We start from the raw sequence: 25,220 nt of genomic DNA, 5'->3' as shown, positions 1-25,220 counted from the left end.
GCTCCTGTAGCGAAACATAGAGCAGGTTCCCCTGAATGCCCTTGAACATGGAGAATCCATTGACCAGACATTCAGCTTGACCTAACCTGTGAAATTCTCCGTCTGTCTTCTTTATAAAGTGTTCTCTTCCTTGCCTCCCCTGGAAAGGTCAGTGGTGTGTGGCCGCAGCAGCACAGGGTCCTCTGAGCCCTGGACCTGCACTGTGGCTTCCAGAGGTGGCAGTTCCCACATGGGGGACTAGAATAAATGGCCTATCAGGCTGGGTGTGCTTTGGGATCACATGTCCCCACCCTAGGACCCTGGTTCCAACCATACCCATGTTCTCTTGGAGCCCAGAACAGCAGAGAAGCCACCAGTGTGGACACAGAAGTCAAGGGTCTGATTTCCAGCCTGGCTTCTGACTGCTCTGGGGCCGCAGGAATACGGTTCCTTCCCCCATGCCCAGCAGGCATTTGTCTTACTTACAACTGGAAGGGCAGGCATGTTCCTCTTGGCAAGGGCTGCTCAGGAGGAAGTGGAGGCAGGCTGCCCTGTCAGGGTTTTTGCCTTGATTCGAGGAGAACTTCCTAACCACAAAGGATACAAATGGGAGTGGGGTGGACCCTCCCTAGAGATCTCCAACACATAGAGACAAACACACTGGGGCCGGCTGGCAGTGACAGGCCTCGCAAGCATGGATGGCTGTTAGCTGGGAGCCTCGCTGTCTAAGCTCCTCTCCCATGCTTTTCTTCTGGGTTGCTCGAAGGACAGGGGTCTGCAAGAAAATGATGTTCCCACATAGTTGGCAGCACATGAACAGCAATTGATCCCTTTGCGTCACCTCCTCTTACTGTTTAGATTTGGTAAATATTTCTTCCTTCCCTCTTCTGACCCTCCATTGTGCCCATCTTTCCTTCTTGTAACACATACTCATTAGGTACCTGCTACTTCCAGGGTGGGTCTATGTGCCAGGAGTATAGAGGTGAACAAGGCAGGCAAAGTTCTCTTCTCAGTGGAGTTAATATTCTGTCTGGAGAGAGACAACAAACAAATCAACAAGGTAGCCATGGACTGTGATAATTTTTGTCAAGTGGGCAGGTAAATAGGGAGTGACAGTAGTGCAGAGAGGATTGGAAAGTCAGGGAGGTCTCTCTGGAAGAGGTGGCTTTTGATCTGCAGTCTAAAGGATGAGAATGGGTCCATTATACAAAATGCTGGGGCAAGAGCACACCCAGTAGAGGGGAGAGCAATAATGAAGGCTCAGGGCAGGAGGGCAAGGGAGAGGCCAGTGGGTCAGGTCACATGTGAAGGGCATATAACAGGCAAAGGCAAGGCCAGGGTGGCCAGGCCCGATCCTCCAGGACTTGCTGACTTGGGAAAGAGTCCATCTCCATCCTGGGAGCAGCAGGAAACCACTCAGGCCTTTAGAAGATCCTTCTGGCAGCTGTGTAGAGAATGGGTGGCGGGATCCTTCCATGCATGGGCTCGTGTACGTGATTACCAGTAACTGTAGAGTGACAGTGTGAGGAGGGCTGCAAGCCACGGGTGTAGGCACAGCAGACTGATTCACCTTTGTCTGGCAGTGAGATGGGGTGGGAAGTGTGCCAAGTTGACCTCCCAAAGAAATGATATTTTAGTGGAAGAAGGAATAGAATCAGAGAAGCAAAGAAAGAGGGAAGAGCAGAGAGGACAGCAGGGACAAGGACTTGGGGGCAGGAAGAGGAAAGGCAGGTTAAGGACATGAAAGATGGCCAGGTGGCTGGAGCTCAGGCCCCTGCCCTGCCCCGTAAAGTAGCACTTGGACAAGCAAATAAATTATTATACTTATTATTTATGGGTGTGGTGAATGGGATGGCAAAGGCCATGTCTTACTGATCACCAAACCTTAAGATATATCCTGGCAGCTAGTAGACCCTTGGTCATGGGTGAGCTTGGGTTTGGCTTCTGTTTTCGTCTTGGGCTTCTGCAAAAGCCTTGAGCCCCTGCGGGGAACCGGCGAAGCTGTGTTTGCATCTTCTGTGGGGAATTCCAGAGTCTTCAGGGAGCACTCCATCTTCTCTCCTCCCCACAGGCTGCTGTGGCTGCATCAGGGCTCAACACGATGCTTGAAGGTAACGGCCAGTACACACTCTTGGCCCCGACCAATGAGGCCTTTGAGAAGATCCCTAGTGAGACTTTGAACCGTATCCTGGGTGACCCAGAAGCCCTGAGAGGTGAGCATCCTTTGGCTCCTGCTGCTGTCTCATTTGTGCAGCTAGACTGAGACCAAGACCTGCTCTGGTCCAAGATGAACATGCCACCTGCCTGAGGTGACCCTCAGGATATCCACTGCAGCCATGGCCTGGGGTCATCCTGTCCTTTTGCTTCAGCTAACCGTGTCTCTGCAGCAGCCACACTACTCTGAGGGCTGAGTACAGAATCCAGCAGCTTTTGTCTGGGACAGCTGAACTGAAGAGAGGCATAGCTGGAGATCCATAGATGGCCCTGGCCAGAAACAGGGAGAGTGAAAGGCTGGAATGGCCAAGGCCAGAGCAAGGCTAACAGGTAGAGCAACAGCTTACAGGTGTGGGGGTGGCAGATACTGGCACCCTTGAAATGGATTCCTCATGCCGACTCTTCACTATTCTTCTCTGTGGCTAGGGGACTTATGGATAAACCAAAATTACAGTTAAAAACCAGTCATAGGCCAGGCACAGTGGCTCACGACTTTAACATCAACACTTTGGGAGGACAAGGTGGGTGGCTCACCTGAGATCTGGAATTTGAGACCAGCCTGGCCAACATGGTGAAACCCCATCTCTACTAAATACAAAAATTAGCTGGGCATGGTGGTGGGCACCTGTAATCCCAGCTACTCAGGAGGCTGAGGCAGGAGAATCACTTGAACCCAGGAGGTGGAGTTTGCAGTGAGCCGAGCTTGCACCATTGCACTCCAGCCTGGGTGACAGAGCGACACTCTGTCTCAAGAAAAAAAACAAGACAGTCATAGTAGTCAACTTTTGACTCTCCATTTCAGATTTCATCATGCCCTCCTCAATGAGCTGCTAAGTTAGGCAGTGCATTGATTATTGCTGAAGGAGAGGGAAGGAGCTAACGTGTTTTCACGTGTTTTCCTTTTGGAGATGAGAAAGGAGGACTCTGCCTTCCCCCCACCCTGCCCCTTTCTACTCCAGGACCTCTGAAAGGCCATGAGCACAAAGCTGCTGCCTGAGTCCCCTGAAACGCAGGGTACGCCCCAGGTCTCTGATGCACCCCACCACACTTTTCCTCTCAAACATATTCCAGGATCACTTGATTTCTTTTGAATCTATTTAAACCCACCGTGTCAGTGTGCTGTATAAAATGTCTAATGCATTTCAGACACCCTATACATTTAAAATGTTCTCCTTCTATCTGTGCAGGGATGGGAAAGGGCATATTTCTGAAAGCACAGATGGGAAGACGGGATTTGTTCCGTGTCCAGGTGATTATGGTACCTTTATGTGCCTGGCCGACACTGGGGACAGAGGCCATGAAAATGAATACAGCACAGCCTTTGCCTCCAAGGAACTTAAGACCTAGTAGAAATGGCAGGCTTTAAAACAGGTTGTTGGGATCTGATTTGGTGACTGCAATGACAGAGATACAGCACAAAATGGGGAATGAGGGCAGGTGTTGGGACACACATAGCCTCAAGGGGCCCAAAGCCTTTTAGAACTGTATTCCCTATTAACATATGGTTTGTACAGAGCACATTTTTTGCTTTGGAGACCTCAGAACTCCTTACTATAGGCCAGACAAGTTTATAATCCCAGCAGTTTGGGAAGCCAAGATGGGCAGATCACTTGAGGCCGAGAGTTCAAGACCAGCCTGGCCAACATGGTAAAACCCCATCTCTACTAAAAATACAAAAATTAGCTGGGTGTGGTGGTGGGCGCCTGTAATCCCAGCTACTTAGGAGGCTGAGGTAGGAGAATCACTTGAGCCCGGGAGGCAGAAGTTGCAATAAGCCCAGATCATGCCACTGCACTCCAGCCTGGGCAACAAAGCTAGACTCTCTCAAAAGAAAAAAACAAAACAAAACAAAACAAAACCAAAAAAACTCCTTATTATAAACTGTAAGAAAAAAAAAGGCCCCTAATTCGTCCCTTTTGCAAATCTGCCTTTTCCTACTCAATAACCGGCTGGTTCAGAGCAAGGACACTCTGTTTGGTGCTGTGGCTGCAGACTGGAAGGAAGAGGTCCTTGCCCCACACCCAACAGTCTCCGCTGTTACCAGCAGGCTGGCAGGCAGGCAGGCGAGAAGCAGCCAGGGCTGGTGGTATGTCCCGTTTGAAGACACGGTTTCCAGCCCTGGCCCTGCTCACCCTCCAAGTGGCCCTGGCAGGTTCTTCTACCACATCCCGGACTTTACCTTCCTTCTCGGAGAAGCTCAGTCCCCAAGGCCTTATTCCCATAGGCCTTCTCACCCTTTTTCTTTCCCTCTGGCTGAATGTGGCCAGCACTGGCTTTCAAGGCCATCAACTCATCTGCAGCAGCCCGATGCCTTGCACGGCCTCAGAGCTTCTTCCTGCCCATGACAGTGTGGTTTTGGTTCCCACACTCGGAATCAGACTGAAACTCGCCTCTGTGGTGAGAATATGGGACACAGAGCCTCGGTGACCTTGGTGAGCAGCAGTCCAGGCCATCTGCTCAGCCTGGGGTGGGCAGGGGCTCTTCCTCCTTGACTGGTCCTTGCATTTGCCTCCGTCCAGCCTGTCTGGGCTCTCTGAGGCAATGGAGGCCAGCAAGAGTCACGATGGGTCAGGAGCCCCCTTTGGGCTTCAGCCCTGCCCTGCCCCGTAAAGTAACACTTGGACAAGCAAATAAATTATTATACTTATTATTTATGGGTGTGGTGAATGGGATGGCAAAGGCCATGTCTTACTGATCACCAAACCTTAAGATATATCCTGGCAGCTGGTAGACCCTTGGCCTAAATGAACAGAAACCTGGACAAATAAAGTGTACAAATAACTCAAAACTGTCATTTGTACACTTTTCATCTTTTCCTACTACAGTTTACATTTTTATAAAGGTCAGTAGATTTCTAAAATCCCATGGTAGGCTCTCTTGAGTTTTTCTTGCATCCCTGAAGTTCAGCTGCAAATACGCTAATCACTCACATTTGATTTACTCCGTTGTCAGGCACTGTGCCGAGTGCTTTACGTTCAGAATTTCATGTCATCTCCACAGCAGCCCTAGGAGATGAATGCAATTCTTATGTCCACTTGACTGATAAGGAAGTTGAGGTTCAAAGAGGCTGAATGACTCTCCCGGGGTCCCACAGCTGGAAAGTGGCCACAGAGCCCCAGCTGGTTTTCTAGGCCAGCAGGCAGGAGGCGAGGAGGATCTCAGCCCTGTGGTGCCCCAGCCTCATCTGAGGGTCCTCATCTGAGAGAACAGGATCCTCACAGCACGGGCAGGCTGCAGGCGGCCCCTGAGGTCATCCTGGAGCGGACTGTCACTTGACCTGAGTCTGTTTGGCCCCCAGACCTGCTGAACAACCACATCCTGAAGTCAGCTATGTGTGCCGAAGCCATCGTTGCGGGGCTGTCCGTGGAGACCCTGGAGGGCACGACACTGGAGGTAGGCTGCAGCGGGGACATGCTCACCATCAACGGGAAGGCGATCATCTCCAATAAAGACATCCTGGCCACCAACGGGGTGATCCACTACATTGATGAGCTACTCATCCCAGACTCAGGTAGGCCAGGCGTCCAGGGGCAGGCCATCCCTTGTGGCGGGGGTGGGGAAATTCAGAGATCTTTGGGTGACTTCCCTGCCTGGACCCAGCTCACAGCTTCTCAGCCACCTCAAATGTGTGGGTTGTGACCAGACTGAAGCGTCTTGAGCTTCAGGCATGCAAGTGCAGTGGAGAGGCAGTGGGGAGCCATTGAAGGGGTCTGGGGACAGACACAATCACAGAGGCTTTTCGGAAGATCTGCCTGCTGTGAATGGGCAAAGAGGGACATTTGCTGACCTCAGAGCGTGTGCTTTCTCAATAGTGCCCAAGCTGTCCCATGGTCACTGACCCAGTTAGAATGACTGAATGGATTTTGGCTTGTGTTTCATTAGGAATCCTAGCCCCATTCTAGTCTTCCAGTGACATCTGTCCATGAGTGAAGGAATCTTACAGGAAAAAACAAAATGCTTCTATGGGTGTGGTTGCTGGCCTTATCTACACCGCAGAAGCCATCACACAGACTGTCTTTCTCCCCATTGTTAGAATGTGCCCTGACCAAGCAGCCCACAGGGCCTGGGACAGAGGCTGATCTCTGCCTAACTGAGCTCGCCTCTCCTCCATCTCCTCCTGACTGGTTAGATTTTCTAGGCGACTGTTCCCCTGATGACACAAGCCCGCTGGGCCCCAGCAGTGTTTAGAGGGGTTGTTGACTCACGAGATGACATTCCTGCTGATGTATGTCATGCCCTGGGGTGGATGAATGATAAATGAAAACAGCGCTTTTAACTTTTGAACCCACTTTCTCCTTCCTTGTAGCCAAGACGCTATTTGAATTGGCTGCAGAGTCTGATGTGTCCACAGCCATTGACCTTTTCAGACGAGCCGGCCTCGGTAATCATCTCTCTGGAAGTGAGCGGTTGACCCTCCTGGCTCCCCTGAATTCTGTATTCAAAGGTAACATGGGGAAGGCATCCCTGTTAGATTGTCCCTGGAGGCAGCTTCCCCACCCCGTCACCTCCACAACACTGTACGATTTACAGCACCCCATGGGACATTAGAACTTCCACTCAGCTCAACTAAAAGCAGATGTGACTTAAGCAGAAACTTCAGAGGCTCTGTTGTTTCATTAGGCAGTGCAGAGAATGCTGTTGGGGAGCCGTTCCTCAGAACTCAAGACTTGACATCTGGGAGAGCAGAGCATTCCCTTGCCTTTCTATTTGCAGGGTCACTTGCCAATGTATACTCAAGAGGTCAGAGTGAGGGTACAGCTGAGCTGCAGCCCCAGGAAGGCAGAGAAGGGGGCCAAGTTGTGTGCGTGCCTGCCCTTCCCTCTTAGGGAAAAACTCCAAACACCCTTGATTATCCGGATCTTCTTTATTTCTCCATAGAAGACACCAGCTGTTAAGGAATATTGGCAGCTTCACTTGGTTTCTCAATCCCTGTTTCCAAACTCAAGGAGTGATGGGCTTTTTCACTGTATTTATCTCTCATCACTCTCTTCATTGCAGGAGCGCATCTCTCTGGACCTAACTATCACCCTTTCTTGTAGATGGAACCCCTCCAATTGATGCCCATACAAGGAATTTGCTTCGGAACCACATAATTAAAGACCAGCTGGCCTCTAAGTATCTGTACCATGGACAGACCCTGGAAACTCTGGGCGGCAAAAAACTGAGAGTTTTTGTTTATCGTAATGTAAGTTCTGGGTCCTAAATCATGCTCCTGGGAAGCTCCTTACTGTGGGACTTGTATTAGCGTAAAAAAAAAAAAATGTCTTCAATAAGCAGGAGTTTGCATGAGAACTGGTTGCTGACAAGGAAGGAAATAACTTCTGGAAAAGTATTGATAACAAAATGAGATCCTGCAGAAGGATCGGAATCTCTTTTTCTGGAGGCCTTTGAGAATAAACCACACAATTATCCAACCTGTATTGTGAAGGAATAAGTCCTTCTTGAATTCAGGAATGAACACCTGGGAGGAGGGATGGAGTTCGGACTCTTTCTGAGCTTATGAGAAGAGAAGTCCCCTAAACTAAAATACAGCCCTCCTTGGTCCAAAAGGTGCCTTCTCTCTTCTGCTGTACCTTCTTTGTTTTCAAACCGAACAGTTACCCTGGAAATCAAATAGGGAGTACAACTCAACATAGCTCTTGCCTGGGACCAACCAGCACCATTTGGCTAAAGATGGTTATCATCTGTTAAACAAAGAAATAAATACATGGGTTCAGTGTATTTATTTCGACGTTGTCAATGGACCTCATGTGTAACTGATATTCTCATTATGGGGCCTCTGTGTGACTTTACTGGGGCCTCTCTAGTCGTTCTTTCCTTAAGGAAGACCATTTATTGTTTTATTTCCTGGAGAAAATACATCATTTTATCCCAGACTTAATAACCCATCCCAATGTATACTCCTTCATCTTCATGGATGATGACCCTGCTACATGCTCTGAACAAATCAGGAGGCCCCTTGTGGGAGGATAACCAACCAGTCCTTTCTTTCTCTGTCCCTCTTCTGTACAGAGCCTGTGCATTGAGAACAGCTGCATTGCGGCCCACGACAAGAGGGGGAGGTACGGGACCCTGTTCACCATGGACCGGGTGCTGACCCCCCCAATGGGGACTGTCATGGATGTCCTAAAGGGAGACAATCGCTTTAGGTAATTAGTTCCATCTCCGTGTGGAGCTTCTGCCCAGTGGTCATGCTGGAGTGGGATGTGGGGCACCAGCTATTTGTCAAGCTTTCTTCTACCTTGGGGATTCAGTTAACACTAGCGGTGCACTGCTGTGACCTTCCAGACTTGGGATGGGGAAAAGGCAAGGGTCGCCTTGAAAGCTTACATTGGGAAGAAGGGCTACTTCTAAGAGTGTAATGCTCACATGCATGGAAAGCAGGGAGGGGGGACTACATTTTTATGACTGAAGTGCAAGGAAAACATCACTCTCTCATTGTAAAGCTCCAAGTGAGCCAAGAACACGTAGTTTACAGTGCACGATGAGCCTCTCGCTCTCTGTGCAGTATCTGTTTATTGCAACTGAAAGACCCTTGTGAGTTTGTTTTCTTGCCCTGCTATCTCCATTTCTGACTTGCTCATTCACCTCGGGGTGCTGTCACATTGAATGTTTCCCTGTCACTGACTTCAGCCACCTGCACAACGGCCTGGAGACCACACCCCTCTGCCCTCCCAGAATCATATCCCTGGAGGCTCAGCTAGTCTCTGGGTCAGCCATACCTCTGCCCTTTCTTTTCCCTCCTTTCTCCTGTGGCCTCTGACCTCTGGCCATTTAACAGAGCTTAGCATTTTTGCTGGGTGGAGAGGAGATGGAGCCTGGAATCACTCCCTCTTTGTGCATAGGGAGGGCATGAAAACCAAGGTGTGTGCATTCCAGTGGCCTGGACTCTACTATCCTCAGTGGTGAGGTATTTAAGGAAAATACCTCTCAGCTGTGGTGAGGTATTTAAGGAAAATACCTGTCGACAGGTGACATTTTCTGTGTGTGTATCCACAGCATGCTGGTAGCTGCCATCCAGTCTGCAGGACTGACGGAGACCCTCAACCGGGAAGGAGTCTACACAGTCTTCGCTCCCACAAATGAAGCCTTCCGAGCCCTGCCACCAAGAGAACGGAGCAGACTCTTGGGTAAAGACCAACTTAAGTACACATCTCCATTTTTCTAAAGTAATGATCCCTCAGGGCCCCAGCAGCAAACAGCTGGCACATCAAGGATTGACTTGAAGGGATTTAATGACAAGACTATTTGTGGAAGAGTGGGCGGGATTAAAGGTACTAGCAAAGGATGAGGCCAACTAGGGACTAGCAACCCTGGGAAGCCTTTACTACCCCTAGGCCTGGGGGAATGGGAGGATGAGAACAGGAACCAGGGAGGTCATGAGCCTTGGACAAGGGCACAGAACAGCAGCCAGAGCCATGTGCAGCCAGCCACTGTCAGAACCATGCAAGGGGGACCACTCAGCGCCCCAGCCTCCTTCTCAGACAGTTGCCATCTGGGTCTCTCGTTGGCTGATGCGAGAGCAGGAGGGAGCCCACTGATGCAGTTCATAGAGCTCAGCCTCCTGGGCAGGAAACCAGGCAGAGAGGAGTAGAAAAGAATTGAGGGTGGCTGCGACCAGCCCAGTCACTGAGGCATGTTTCCCACTGGAGACCTATGAGCACAATGATAATAAAGCCAGTTACCTGCACTGACTATCCCTCCAGACAAAAGCTTTCCCAAGAAGTTAGTCATGGCTCTGAGAGATCTAGTTGAGGATGTTTGGGAGGGGATCTAGTGGCTACGAGTGGCTAAGAAAAATGAGGAAGGTAAGAGTATCTTGCAGCCTGTGTTGTGAGGATTAAAGAGGATGCCACACACAGGGCCAGGCAGATAGCCTGGTCAATAATAGCCACGACGATGGGGGCGGGGGGAGCAGGAATGGGAGTTGCAGTGTTTAGCTCAGATGCATGCCTGTGAGAGATGCTTCCACTCTCACAGAAAGATGAGACCGAGGAAAAGGAGGAGGAAGAGGAAGGAACTTGACAAACCTTGGGGCCCACATTGTCTACACCTCCCTTCCTACTCTAGAGCAGAATAGAAAGTTCAGGTGGCAGGCAGCTCTAAGTTGAATTTGTGTCCTGTTTAATTTTCTTTATTGCTAAACGAATGCCTGTGTCTGTGATGCTGACGTATGTTCCTAAGGAGAGGGGAGAAGTTCATTCTGAGCATAAACTTTTCATCCTCTCTCTGTCCAGCAAGAACGGAATATTCTCCAGGTGGCCTGAGCCAGCTTGGCTTTCTTTTCATTTTCAATTATGTGGGAGTTGAGGAGGGGGATGGGGAAAGCTTCTCAAACACACCCTCCCCCAGGTCTGAGGCACCCCCGGGGGACAGAGAGTGTTAGAGGTTGGTCCAGGTGTTAGAGATATTGAAAGGACATCCCATGCACCCCAGGGGCTGGTGTGGCTCTGTACTTCCAGGCAATATTTTGTGGAAGGGGAACCTTGTCAGCTCCAGGTTGTGGATGTTTGAAAATCAGTTGGTACCCAATGGCTCCACCCTCTGGCACGCATGTGGATTTGTCAATAACCAAGTGAACTCTCCAAAATACATTAAAACTTCCTCCCTTCTAGGTTTCAAGATGCTGGAAATAGCTGTTCATAAGCCCTGGGGAAATTTAGCCATTTGGCTGGTAATGGGAGTATCTGAGATGAGAGGGCAGCTGGAAACTTTCGGAATGACCTCCCACACTTAATTTGGGAAATGCCTCTGCACCTTTATGGGCAATCAGATGCCTGCCCCAGTTGCTGGAGACACTGATGTGGGCTGAAAGGAATGCTGAGACGTGACGAGGAGAGATGCTGCGGAGGGAATATCCCCCTCAGCCCTGACCTCATCGGTTCCATGGCTCCTCCACAGTACAGCTGTCTACTCTTTTAAGTTCTCCCTTCAGGAAATAGCCGTCTCAAACAGAATGTGCATTTGAGGGCAGAATGTGTAAATATTGCACTACTGTGTTATAACCGTCAGGAGCCATGCTGATGATGAAATGTCCCAGATGCCGGTGCTGGAAAGGTCCCTGGCTTTCCAAGCAAATATTTATCTCATGGAAACATGAGTCATACTCACAGAAGAGTATGGATTAACTCCTTCTCAGCAGCCAGGGAGCCCAGCATCCCAGAGAGCATATTTAACCCAGAAGCCAACTGACTGCCAGGGCAGATTTGTGGTCAAGAACACGTGCTTTGTGTCCTCTGACCATTAGACAGATTGTGGGTCACAACGTTGAGTGTACAGTGGGAGCTTAATAAGTGCTTATTCCCTGGGCAGGGAGTTCTTCATTTCAGGGATGACCACTTACATCTTCTCCTCTGGGCCCTCCTTGACCAGGCTAATTACCATTCTTGGGATTAACTCTATCTCCTTTTCCTGCAACTTGCAGGAGATGCCAAGGAACTTGCCAACATCCTGAGATACCACATTGGTGATGAAATCCTGGTTAGCGGAGGCATCGGGGCCCTGGTGCGGCTAAAGTCTCTCCAAGGGGACAAGCTGGAAGTCAGCTTGGTAAGTGCCCTGCAAATCAAAGGCTGGCTGTGCCCTCCCACCAGGGCTCCAGGACATATCTCACCCCCAGGATGGCATTATACACACACAACCTTCAAGATGCAGCCTGAATCTCTGAGTGTAATTCGTCCAAAGAAAAAGAGAAAAGAGAAGAGGGTCTTCAGGGAAATCGAGTGAGATCATAGTTAGACATGAGTGAGAACTTCCAGATTTACAAGGGAATAGAGCATCTGATTTGGCATCTGAGAGAGGCTATTAGATCTTCCTTCTCTTAAGGAGGTGGTAGGCAACTAGTTACGTGACTGAAGAGATCAGTCACTACTCACACCATCCCATCCCCCAAACCCAGGGGTTCACTGAGTTCTACCATGAACCAGACCATCCCAAGAGGTTTTTTGAGTTCTGACACTTGCTCTGTGAGCCTTCCCTTGCTCTGCACATTGATGATATAACTTCGTAACTGCACTAAGAGTGTTCCTAAAGCAGATAGCCAGCCGAGCTCCAGAAATCTCCCTGGCTGCACCTGCAGAGGCCACTGACCCCTCTGTGGAGGGACCACTCTTCAGTGTGTGGCTGGCTTCTACTCTCTGCTCCTCTCTCCTGGTCTTCAGCCATCCATTCCTCACCAGTTTCTCACCAGGAGCATAGGAAGATATGCATGTAGGGAGGTAGGCACAGGGATGACTTGTTTGACTTCAGCAGGTCATTCAAGAATCTCCTCGCACCTGGTTTCAGATGCTGGGGTCCTGTCTGTCACAGGCTTCTGTGCCTCCTACCCCCTTGAGTTTGTCACATGGATCCTTCAGGAAGGACTAAGATAGATTTTCCCTGGGTGGGCCTCCTATGAGAAAATCTTTAGTTAGGCACCCAGGCAAAATGGAAAGAGGCTTTTGCCCAGAGCAGGAAGCCTGTCTTCCATTTCCAGCCGTTCCACCTACTTAGCTTAAAAGAGGCACTTTGCCTGTCTTCAGTCTCAGTCTCCTCTTCTGTGGAATGGGACAATAATATCTACTCTCCTTATCATACATGCTGTGAGGACTGAGTGGATCACACAAAAAAGCATTATGTAAATTGCAATGTGCTAAATCCACACAGGAGATTTGAATTAATCCCCCACACTGAAGGTCTGTCAAGGGCAGGGACTGTTTCATTCACCAGAGTATCCCCAGTCTTATACAGGATCTGGCATACGAAAAGTGTTCAGTAGGCCGGGTGCAGTGGCTCATGCCTGTAATCCCAGCACTTTGGGAGGCCAAAGTGGGCAGATCATCTGAGGTCAGGAGTTCAAGACCAGCCTGGCCAACACGATGAAACCCCATCTCTACTAAAAATACAAAATTATCCGGGCATGGTGGCACATGCCTGTAATCCCAGCTACTCGGGAGGCTGAGGCAGGAGAATCACTCGAACCCAGGAGGCAGAGGTTGCGGTGAGTCGAGATCGTGCCACTGCACTCTAGCCTGGGCGACAAGAGTGGAACTCCATCTCAAAAAAAACAAGGAAGAAAAACCGAAAAGTGTTCAGTTAAACACTTGCTGAGTGAATAAAATAAATACATAAATGTATAAATAAATGCTCTACTTTCAACCACTACTCTCTGTTTTTCTTTTAGAAAAACAATGTGGTGAGTGTCAACAAGGAGCCTGTTGCTGAGCCTGACATCATGGCCACAAATGGCGTGGTCCATGTCATCACCAATGTTCTGCAGCCTCCGGGTAAGTGTCGCATCCCCACTGACTCTGCAGCCAGTCCTTTTCTCCATGTGGCAGTTGGTGGAGAGAAGAAAAACTGTTCTAAACAATGATCAGAACAACATGTAATTGTGATAGTTAAACTGTGCCTATGTGACTGATTGCAGAGTGAATTGGGAGCTGTTGGTTTTGAATGCACCACACTAAGGAATGTGAGGACACATTGCTCTTTGCGGAGTTGCCCAGCTATATTAACTCCCCTCGGACACAGCCCAGTTTTCTGCATTCGCGTGGATGCTGTCCGCACGATTCCCAGCACTCCTCTTACAGCATCTCACCTCAGTGTGTGTTCCTTGCCTCCAGTGCAGTTGAACCTCAGTCCTGCCTCTCCTCATGTGTGCATTCACCTTTCTTGGCGCTCTCTCCCCATGGGCCAAGTTCTACCATGAGTTATGAAACATTATAGAGAAAACATGTCTTTGGAAATGTGAGCCAGAAAGCCCACCGGTGCCCCTCAGTCACAGTTGTTATGAATGACATGCTAATGGTTTCACTCTGGTCAAACCTGCCTTTTCTTTCCTCTTCAGCCAACAGACCTCAGGAAAGAGGGGATGAACTTGCAGACTCCGCGCTTGAGATCTTCAAACAAGCATCAGCGTTTTCCAGGGTAAGGTGCCTGCTAGGTTTGCACCTAGCCTGAGCAGCCTCGGGTCCTCTGTTTGGGCCATAGAGGAGCCTCTCCAGCCCCTGTCTTCCTTGGCTGTTCCCCAGGGCTCTCTTAAAACTTCTCCCCACTCCCACTGGGGCATCCTCAGCCCCAGCCTTTGTCAAATTCAGAGTAAAGAACCCAGGCAATTCCTGGGCTTTCATGGGCCAAAGTGCAGGCTTTCACACAGAGGCCTCTGAGCCTCAAATCATGGGGAAGTCACTGCTGGAGAGAACAGACATAGCTCTGGAAGCCATCTGCCCAAGAGGGCAGCCCATCCCAAGTTCATCTTACAGTGGCCAGGCCTGCCCTGAGCCGGGGCCTCTGGGTCACTCTTCTGCTGTCCATGGCATTGCCCATCCTGGGTGAGGCTGGGGCTCTCCTGGGCACTGTGTGGATTCTGGATACAGGGATACTGGGCTCTCTATGTGTGTGGAGCCATCCCTTCCTTGCCCCAGCCCTACCTCCCTCTCAAACCCTCTCTGGCTCTTTCTGAGCTTCCTTTCCTGCTCCCCAGCTTGCCCGGTACTCAGTGCCCTACTTGGCTCTTTTGCTTTTTTGGGTCAGGTGGAGCCTCTTGGGAATGTGAGGTGCCTTACAGAAAGATTGCACTTCAAGAGGAGAGGCTGCAGGGAGCCGTCCTGAACCCAGAGGCCTGGAACTTACCGTGTCACTTTACTTTTGTACCCAGGGGTCTCCTTAGTCCCTCGAGAAGGATTCTTGGCCCTGAACTCCTACTCCTGAGGCCACCTCTGTGCAGCCCCAGCTCCCTCAACTCTAGGCTGTAGTCTCAGTGGGAGAGCCTGGCTTGGGGGTCTCCTAGGAATGTCCACCTAAAGCCACACTTGATAGGGGCTTGCACAACTTATGTCTGCCAAGGCCACCTGAGGAACTCCCTGGCGCCTATAAGTTCCACCTTCCCCTTCCTCTTCCTCACCCCAGCATTTTTTCTGAGTAGGGGTGGCAGTGGGCAAAGCCATTGTCATAAGCAGGTGCAGGTATAACTTTCACTAGAAAACCTGACACCTTGTGTTTTCTTTCAGGCTTCCCAGAGGTCTGTGCGACTAGGTAAGTCTGGTCTGGGTTTGAAGTCATTGCAGACCTGTTTAGGCCTTACCCCCAAGCAAGCCCAAGCCTGCCATCTGCTGTATGTAGATAAGAACATCATGGTGCAGTAAAACAAGCCTGGCCTTTGGAGTCAGAACAGCAGGGTGACTTGGGGTCAGACCCAGAACACCCCATTTCCTTCTCTGCAAGATGGGGGTAATAAGAGTAACAACCTTTTAGGGTTAATGTGAGTTTTCAGCTTAGGAAGTCTGGGAATATTGCAAAGGGCTTGGCAGGAGCCCATGGTGAGGATCTAGTTCCAAGTTGATAGGTACAGGAAACCAGAACATCGGGCCTTGAGTAAAGAGTGAAGTTTCACAAACCACAAAGCACCTGCTATGTGCAGGAGAGCATGGCAGAAGGAGGCTGCTTGGCCCTGGTCCTTGAGATTCTGACAGTGTCCTAGACAGACATGGGGAGATCTGCACCTATCTGACGTTACAAACTTCTCTTTTTCAGCCCCTGTCTATCAGAAGTTATTAGAGAGGATGAAGCATTAGCATGAAGGACTACAGGAGGAATGCACCACGGCAGCTCCCCGCCAATTTCTCTCAGATTTCCACAGAGACTGTTTGAATGTTTTCAAAACCAAGTATCACACTTCAATGTACATGGGCCGCACCATAATGAGATGTGAGCCTTGTGCAGGTGGGGGAGGAGGGAGAGAGATGTACTTTTTAAATCATGTTCCCCCTAAACATGGCTGTTAACCCACTGCATGCAGAAACTTGGATGTCACTGCCTGACATTCACTTCCAGAGAGGACCTATCCCAAATGTGGAATTGACTGCCTATGCCAAGTCCCTGGAAAAGGAGCCTTCAGTATTGTGGGGCTCATAAAACATGAATCAAGCAATCCAGCCTCATGGGAAGTCCTGGCACAGCTGGAGAAATGGCATCATTATAAGCTATGAGTTGAACTGTTCTGTCAAATGTGTCTCGCATCTACACATGGCTTGGAGGCTTTTATGGGGCCCTGTCCAGGTAGAAAAGAAATGGTATGTAGAGCATGTAGAGCTCAGATTTCCCTATTGTGACAGAGCCATGGTGTGTTTGTAATAATAAAACCAAAGAAACGTATGTCCCGTGTGCATGGTACAGTGTGCTGGTCTGAGGCTGTCATGCTCCTCCACACCTCAATTCCATTCTGGAGAAGCTCAGAAAGGAGCCCTGGGGGGTGGTTTTGGGGAGATTCCAGCAGCCAGCCCTCAGACACCCAGACAGCTCATGGGGGTTTGAGTCTGTCTTTGCCAAACAGGTTTTTATTTCACCCTCCTCTGGGCCTGGGGTTTCAAGTTTTCAGTGTTGCCTTCACCCCGCACTTTATTCCTCTTATTACTTGGAAGTATCTTCGCTCCAGCATGGTGATCCCCTGCCTGTGTGCTGGACTTTTGAGTCCTCAGCGCCAACCTGTGAAGTGGTTGCCAGCACAATCCCATTATGCAGATGAGGATACCAAGGCCCAGGGAAGGGAGGACCACCGGCAGCACGTAAAATAGCTGAGCTGGGACTGGACCCCACACCTCCTGACTCTCAGGGACCACCACTGACAACAGAATAAGTCCAGGTTTTCCAGGCCCATCCCCTCTATGCCAACCCATGTTCAGATTCCTTCCCCAGCTCCCGTAATCTCTGGCGTCTAGAATATCCTCAGCACTCTGAGAGGTGGTATCATGTGGCTGTGGTGCTGTTGCCCCCTACCTGTGTGGCCTGGGGCCAGTCATGTGACCTCCCAGGGTCTCCTCTTCTGTAGTAGGGAGATGACCGTCACATCTACTTCATGGGTCCATCGTGAGGATGAAATGAGATGATCTATATAAAATGCTTGGTACAGCATTAGGTGGCCTTATTTTTATCCTGCTGTCTGGGACTGCTCAGGATCAATGCATCTGAGAGCCTTTATTTGTGTCTTTCCCACAGGTGGGCTGGCCCACTTTCCTGGAGGATGGGACAGACCTTCCCACCCACACCTCCCTCTGCCAAGGCTGATTCACTCCAGCAGGCGGAGCTCGTTTCACTTCATGGAACCAATGACCCAAAGATATATCCCCAGCACTACTGCTGCTCAGTCCACTGCTGCTGGGAATACAGCAATGGTAGTGGCAGACAGAGGCCCTCTCTTAAATAGCTTCCAATCTGAGGAAAGACATATGACATCAATCCATTAAAATCATTCATCCATTGGTTCCACAAATATTTGTTGAGGGCTACCTATGTGCACCCCCATGTTAGACCCTGGGGAATAGATATGTCATTCTCATGAGGCTTCTCTACTGATGGTGGGGGAAGAGAATTGTCAGCCAGATAATGGCACTACGGCCTGTGTGTTCTTAGTGACTCTGAGGACAGCGCTGTGGTTCTGTGACAGATAATGAAGGATCTAGAAGCAGGAATGCCTAGGAACTCCCAGAAGTGGGAAGAGATGACAGGAATGGAAGGAACTTACCTGAAGGGGAAGGCATCAGTCTAGGGGACCAAGGGAGAAGGTGTCCTGAGCGGTAAGGCTTAACCTTGGGTGTGCATTCGGTCCCCATCACTCTCCCATAGCTCTGTCCTGCTGTTCCCACCTCCCCGGCAGCCATGCGGGCTTGGGCGGCTAGTGAGGGCCTTGCTCATGCTGGGTATCCTATGCTACGCTTCACTTTGAGCACCCAAAATACACACACTGCACTTTACCAAGATGACCTCGGAAACCAAAGAGGTGATCAGCATAAGTTTTAAAGACCCTTAAATTTAAAGTAAAAATCACTACAGGATCCATTATAAATGCCAAACACTAAGATGTGTGTTTCCACTTCTCCCCTTCATTTGTCCCTGCCACTCCCTGCCCTGACTTTGCCCCACCCCTTAGTAATGTGGGCTCCACTCTATTCTCCAAACTCTCCCTGGAGTGCAATCCTCCTTGTGGTTGAGGACCAGGTGCAGCCTTCCCCTCCCACCAAAGAAGGTCAAATTCCCTTTTTTGGTTCCTAACCATCCACACCCCTTCTTTTCTCATGAAGACTCAGGCTAAGCATTCATTAGGGCTGCCATCTGGAGGATGGACCCTTAGAGCTGAGGGGCCAGCACTGTGTGTTTCCAGGGGTGGGTGATTTTGGGGAGGGAGGTGTGCCTCACCCCATCAGAAGGCCAGAGGGTAGCCCAAGCTAGAAGGAGGTCGCCCAGGCCTTGCCTGAGCCCTGACCACTGAGCCACAACCAAGGAAAAGGAAGGAGAGGAAGAAGGGGAATTGGCTCTTCTTAGTCCACTTCTGTCTTTGCTGTCACTCTGGGAATACAAAGCCTTCTGAGATGTAGAGAGGACTGCAAAGACCCTCAGCATTGGGCCCTGAGGCCTCCAAGGATGGTGTATGCCTTTCCCACAAAGGGGACGGGGTGGCCTAAACCTGGCCACATTGGCCAACTGAGAGGCCAGCTCAGCCATGGGGCCAGAGAGGCCTGCTGTATTGGGCTATGCACCTACACGCATTATTTTTTCTATTACTTACATTGATAGTATGAAACAGGCAAGTACTATTAAAATTCTCATTTTACTGCTGCAGAAATAGAAGCTTAGAGAGCTAAAGTAGTTTGCCAGGTCACGGACTAGGAAGAGGCTGAAACACAAATCCAGCCATTCTTAACCACGCTTCTCCCTTCTGCCCAACTATACCAGAGGCCAGGAGGGGTAGCCAAGGCAGCCATGGACAAGCAGACATGAATGCCAGGCTGGTCAGAAGGGCTCAAAACCCCTTACCCTCCTGAGAAGCCCCTGCAGGCCAGGTCTCTGCTTGCACAGCCTAGACCATAACTTGTTTCTATGGTGCCAGGGCATTAAGAAGAATTAGCAATAGCCATGAGAGCCCCAGAACTCATGTCTGGAAAAAAAGAGAGGAAAATACCCCTGTGCTTGAAAGCATAATTCAATGTTATGCTCTTAGAAGAGCTGCCTGGAATATTATGCTCAGAACTCTTTTCAAAGCCAGGAGAGAATGCCATGGAATGAGGGATGGGCCAGAAGCCCTGTCCAGAGAAGTCAAATGAGGCCACCTTGGGCCATCCCTATCTGGCAGGGAAAGAAACTCATCCATTCCAGAAAGCCAGAGAGCCAGTCCAGAGAATAAGTGGTGGGTGGAGAGGAGAGGAGTCTGGGACAACCTCTACACATACACACATTCATTCACACACACGCACACACACGCATGCACACACACCCTTGCATGGGAAACCGAAGACACAGCCTTAGGCAGAGAAAACATGCACAGCACACCCACTTGTGGTTGGGGAGAGGACTCCAGGACCTGGAGGTGGAAGGCAGCAGCTGGGGCTCTGGCCTCAGGCCTGTTAAGGGAGGCTCCCCAGAGCTACTGCACCCTGTCACTCATGCAGGCCCTAACAGTCCCTGCAGTGCTGGAGCTCACCATCATTTGGGGAGGCGATGTAGGTCACTGAGACGTGACGAATGAAGAGGGTGGGGAAGAGAATTCAGTCGGAAGAACAGTGTCATAAAGCCTCTGAGACAATGTGAGAGAGTTTTGTGTGGCTAGACAGGAGAGAGACAATTTCTCTGGTGAGAGGTTTGGGAGCCAGACTGTACTGGGCCTCATGGGCTAAGTACTATCAAAATTAGTATTAGGAATTTTAGACATTATCCTTAAGACAATGAGAAGCCACTGGAGGGTTTTAGTTGGGGGAGGGAGATAGAGAGGGGTGTGCAATGATCAGATATATATTTTATATTTAGTAAAATATACATGGCATAGAATTTACCACTTCAACTATTTTAAGTATACAATTCAGTGGTATTCAGTACATTTCCCATTGTTGTGCAACCAATCTCTTTTCATCTTGCAAAACTGATCTGTTCCATTAAACACTAACTCCCCATTCTCCCTTCCCTTCTGCCCTTGATAATCTCTGTTCTATTTTCTGTCTCTATGAATTGGAGTTCTCTAGGTATTTCATGTAAGTGGAATCAGTATTTGTTCTTTGTAACTGGCTTATTTCACTTAGCATAATATCTTCAAGGCTTATCCATGTTGTAGTGTGTGTCAGAATTTCTTCCCTTTTTGAGGCTGAATAATATTCCATTGCATATATATACCACTCACTTTGTTCATCCACTCATCTTTTGATGTACATTAGGCTTGCTTCTACCTTCTGGCTCTTGTGAATAATGGTGCAATGAATGTGGGTGTACAGCTATCTGTCAGAGTCCCTGCTTTAAATTAGCTTGGTTATACCCAGAAGTGAAATTGATAAATCATATGGTAATTCTTTTTTAATTTGGGGGGGAATTGCTGTAGTGTTTTCCATAGTGGCTGCACTATTTTACATTCCCCCCAACGGTGCACAAGGATTCCAGTTGCTCCACATCCTCTCCAATACTTATTATTTTCTGGTTTTTGGTAATAACCATTCTATTGAATGTGAAGTGATATTTCATTGTGGTTTTGATTTTGTTTTGATTTTTAATGATTAGTGATGTTGAGCCTCTTTTCATGTGCTTATTGGTCATTTATATTTCTTCTTTGGAGAAATGTCTATTTGATTCCTTTGCCCATTTTTTAAATGGGTTTTTTCTTTTTTAGTTATTACACTTTAGGAGTTCTTTATGTATTCTGATATTGATTCCTTATCAGTTATATGATTTTCAAATATTTTCTCCCATTCTGTGGGTTGCCTCTTTACTCTGTTGACAGTGTCCTTTGATGCATAAACATCTTTAATTTAGATGAAGTTCACTATATTTATTTATTCTTTTATTGCCTGTGCTTTTGGTGTCATGTTCAAGAAATCATTGCCAAATTTAATGTCATGAAGCTTTTCTCTTGTTTTCTTCTAAGAATTTTAGTTCTTACATGTAGGCCTTTTATTCATTTTTAGTTCATTTTTGTATATGAAGTAAGGAAAGGGCCCAACTTCATTCTTTTCCATGTGGCTACCCAGTTTTCCATGTGGCTACCCAGTTTTCCATGTGGCTACCCAGTTTTTCATGTGGCTACCCAGTTTTCCATGTGGCTACCCAGTGCTGGGAAAAGATTGTCCTTTCTCCATTGAATGATCTCAGCACCTTTGTTGAAAATTATTTGACCATACAGGCAAGGGTTTATTTCTGGGCTCTCTACTCTATGCCATTGGTCTCTGTGTCAGTCTTTATGCCAGTACCACACTGTTTTGATTATTGTAGGCTTGGCATAAGTTTTAAAATTAGTAAGTATGAGTCCTTCAACTTTGTTCTTCTTTTTCCAAATTGTTGTGGCTATTGGGAATTCCTTGAGATTTTGTATGAATTTTAGGGTAGATTTTTTTCCGTCTGCCAAATATATCATTAGGATTTTGATATGGATTATATTGAATCTGCAGATCACTTTGAGTACTACTGATATTTTAATAATAGTAAGTCTTCCAATTCATGAACATGGTATGTCTTTCCATTTATTTATGTCTTCTCTAATTTATTTCAACAATTTTTTACAGTGTTCAGTGTACAATCTTTCATATCCTTTGCTAGATTGATTCTTAAGTACTTTATACCTTTTGATGCTATTATACATAGAATTCTCTTCTTAATTTTTAAATATGTTTTTAAATGATTGTTTTGGTTTTTGTGTGGAAAGTGGGTTGAAGTGGAGGGTAGGAGTAGCAGCTGGGAAGCCAATTAGGAGGCTGTTACAGTCATCCAGGCAAAACATGATGGAGGATCAGGGTGGTGGCACTAGAGATGGGAGGACACAGAGGAACTTGAGACACATTTTGGAGGTAGAACAGATAGGACTTGAATATGGGTTGGAGGAGGAACATGAGAGAAAGGGAGGATTCAAGAATGGTACCAAGGTTTTTGCCTTAAACAGCCAGCTAAAGGGTTATGCCTTTTTTTTTCTAAAATGCAGAGCAGGGAAGAAGCTACTGGTAAAAAAAACTAAGAGTCTACTTTGGATAGTTTAAGTTTGGAAAGCCAATTAAAAATCCAAGTGAGATGTTAAAAAAAGCTGTTAGATATTCAAACCTAGAGTCAAGGAAGAGGTCTAGGCTGAGATGGAGTGTTGGGGAGTTAGTAGCTATAGGTGCTATTTAAAAAGAGTGACAGGATGTGATCTCCCGGGGAGAGAGTGTAGAGACAGAAGAGAGCCTGAGACAGAGCCTTGGGTAGCTCCAGCATTTGGAGATCTGGAAGAGGAAGAAAAACCTGCAAAGGGGTCTGAGAATATGTATATGGAATCCTAGAAGCTGAGGAAGGACAGCCTTTTAAGGACAAGCATCAATTCAGATGAATTATTGATGTGTCCGATGGGTTTAGCCATGTGCATGTCATCAGGAATCATGGCAAGCGCATTCTCAGGGGAGATGAGAGGACTGACTCTGGGCTGGGAGGAAAGGGGGCAGGAGAGAAGGATACATTTTCTGCTGTGAGTGCTTGAATGGATGCCATTTTTCAGGAATTGAGAACCCCACAGGCATATGAAAACCTGGAATTCTACTCGTTCAGTCTTACCCTTCATTTCAGAATCCGCAGCTCCTTCTTCAAATCCCCCGTGCGTGTGCCACCATAGCCCTAAGGACTTATTTGGGTTAATTCCCCACTTCTAGTTTGGCCTTCCCTGCTAGGAGGTGAGCTGCTCAAAGGTATGTAGGGACTCCATCCAATGCCTAGCATAGGGCCTGGCACACAGTACGTATTCAAAAAGTGTTATCTCAGAGCCCGGCTCCTTCACTCAACAAGCTGTGTTTCCAGAGAACAAATGGCTACTTCAGCCAACAAGGTGGGCTCAGGCCCCTGTTGCTCTCTAAAAATGGAAGAGGAGGCTTCTCCAGACCCCCGAGGTATCCTTCTGGGATCTCTCATGCATGTGGGCTGGAGGAAGCCTGCAACCAGAGCTCTCCTCGGGTCTTCTCAGGAAAGCAGGGTGGCTTGTGAGCATCACCATCCCCAGGGAAGCCTCCTGCCCAGCTATGTGTGCCTCGGTCCTCTCTGGCTAAGACTCCCTAACTGAGAAAGGGCACCCCTGGGTCAGCAGGCCCCAACTCAGAGAGAACATCTGGGCCCAGAGAACAGGTAAATGGCTGCTGAGTCACACTGCAGAAGGGCTGCTTCATCTTTAGCAGGTGACTCCACCCTCTATCCCTTCTGGGGAGGAAGTTTCGTGCTTGGAGGGTTTTTCCCCATTCCCAGCATCCTAATTCTATTAGAAGAAAGTCTGAGATTTGGGAGTAGCAGAGACAGAGGGGAAAAACTTATGATTAAATATCCTCATTTGGGCGGAAATGAGTTTTTGAGTGAACAGATGGAAAACTACTCTCTTCTCCTGTCAGTGGGGTGGGTGAGTCCCTGCGGCTTCTTGGCAACAGCTTATGAATAATTCAAGTTCAAGGAAGCCATCTGCACGCAGGGACCTTTCCCTGATGACAGCTCTCAGTTGGGCTTCCAGAATCGGAGGGTGAGGGAAAAGGCCCTGCTAGAGGGGCTGTTTTCAGCCAGCTTTGGAGGGAAGAAGGCTTGGTCCTTCCTATAGTGGAGGGAGGAGAAAAGAAGGGGTATAGGAATAAGCACTCCTGGGTCCTCAGTTGTTCAGTGATGCCTGAGAACTAAGGAAGATGTTTGAACAGCGAAGATGTAGCTCAAATCCCAGCCCTGCTTTGAGAGGAATCACCTACAATCAGATCCTATTCGCTTTTAGACTAGAACAGGATTCCTAATCTTCCTTAAGCCAGGGACTCCTGATAAAAGCCATGGACCCTCTCCTCAGAAAAATGCACAGGTATCTACAATACACACGATTTTGATGACCACTCCCCCTCAAGCCCTGTATTACTCCATTTTCGTGCTGCTGTGAAGAAATATCCAAGACTGGGTAATTTGTGAAGAAGAAGAGGTTTAATGGACTCACAGTTCCACATGGCTGGGGAGGCCTCATAATCATGGCAGAAGGTAAAGGAGGAACAAAGGCAAGTCTTACATGGCAGCAGACAAAGAAAGTGTGTGCAGTGAAACTGCCCTTTATAAAAGCAACAGATCAAGTGACACCTATTAACTATCTTGAGAATAGAACAGGAAAAACCCAACCCCATGATTCAGTTACCTCACTGGCTTCCTCCCGTGACATGTGGGGATTATGGTAACTACAATTCAAGATGAGATTTGGGTGGGGACACAGCCAAACCATATCAAGCCCCTATTCGAAATACATTTCATACAGACTTATGTGCTTCTTGCGTGCACAGTACTATGTGCTTCTTGCGTGCAGTCAACAAATCCTCTACCCCCAAAGCATCAAGCTTGGACATTGCACACAGTAGGTCATGCATAAACATAGAACAAGTAGGGCATCCAACTGCAGCCCAGTTTCTTTGCCTGCAACAGGGCATAGAGGCTGTCCCCCAATGGCGCAGTGGCAGCCTAACAGCAAGAGAGAAAAGAGAAGAGCCATAGCCAGGTGTGCTGTGGAAAGGCCCTCAGAGCTCATGGCACTGATTTGCTTAGCAAAGTATGCTGCAGAGGAGAAACGCTGTGATGTCAGGAATGTAGACGACCTTTACTCCACAGGCAAAACTGTTTCAGTACCAGAGAACCCATGGGCTGGGAAACCCTGAGAACTTAAGTAACATGGAAGCACATTCTTTATGGTTTATTATTTACATACTCGAGAGAACTCAACCAGGAAGGAAATCTTCAAACACATTTATCAATAGCCTATCTCTTTGTTTGAAGAGCATAGAATTTACACAGGTGAATGATTAAAAATAAAAGCCCTTTTGTCATCTTTCTAACCAGATTTTTAGAAAAATTGTATTTATGAATTTAGTTTTATTTCCTAATGTGTCTATTGTGTTATTTTTAACTTTTAAATTCAACTTGAATTTCATTTCCTCTAAGATGGAAATTCAGGGTCTTAATGAATTAATTTCACCTCGAAATTTTTATTCCACCATCAGAAATGTATCAATTATTTCCCTATTCATTGCATTGTTCTGCCTTCTTGGTGATATGTTTCATTA

At 48.2% G+C, this 25,220-nt stretch overlaps 1 protein-coding gene across 1 annotated transcript in view; it reads left to right on the top strand.

The window, feature by feature from the left end:
* TGFBI (transforming growth factor beta induced) overlaps positions 1 to 16,323 on the top strand; it is a 33,711-nt gene extending 17,388 nt beyond the window's left edge. Inside the window, exons 7-17 of the mRNA XM_012504763.2 lie at positions 2,051 to 2,192; positions 5,492 to 5,704; positions 6,500 to 6,637; positions 7,233 to 7,378; positions 8,206 to 8,342; positions 9,193 to 9,323; positions 11,618 to 11,742; positions 13,355 to 13,457; positions 14,021 to 14,100; positions 15,183 to 15,207; positions 15,706 to 16,323. Of these exons, the coding sequence (XP_012360217.1) occupies positions 2,051 to 2,192; positions 5,492 to 5,704; positions 6,500 to 6,637; positions 7,233 to 7,378; positions 8,206 to 8,342; positions 9,193 to 9,323; positions 11,618 to 11,742; positions 13,355 to 13,457; positions 14,021 to 14,100; positions 15,183 to 15,207; positions 15,706 to 15,746 (1,281 nt within the window). The 3' untranslated portion in view covers positions 15,747 to 16,323. The remainder of the gene's footprint in view (positions 1 to 2,050; positions 2,193 to 5,491; positions 5,705 to 6,499; positions 6,638 to 7,232; positions 7,379 to 8,205; positions 8,343 to 9,192; positions 9,324 to 11,617; positions 11,743 to 13,354; positions 13,458 to 14,020; positions 14,101 to 15,182; positions 15,208 to 15,705) is intronic.
* The last annotated feature ends 8,897 nt before the right edge of the window (positions 16,324 to 25,220 follow it).

Source organism: Nomascus leucogenys, chromosome 2 (assembly GCF_006542625.1).
Source record: "Nomascus leucogenys isolate Asia chromosome 2, Asia_NLE_v1, whole genome shotgun sequence".
Taxonomy (NCBI): Eukaryota; Metazoa; Chordata; class Mammalia; order Primates; family Hylobatidae; genus Nomascus; species Nomascus leucogenys.
The sequence above is the reverse complement of the archived record's forward strand: the minus strand, read 5'-3'. Positions and strand labels throughout refer to the sequence as shown.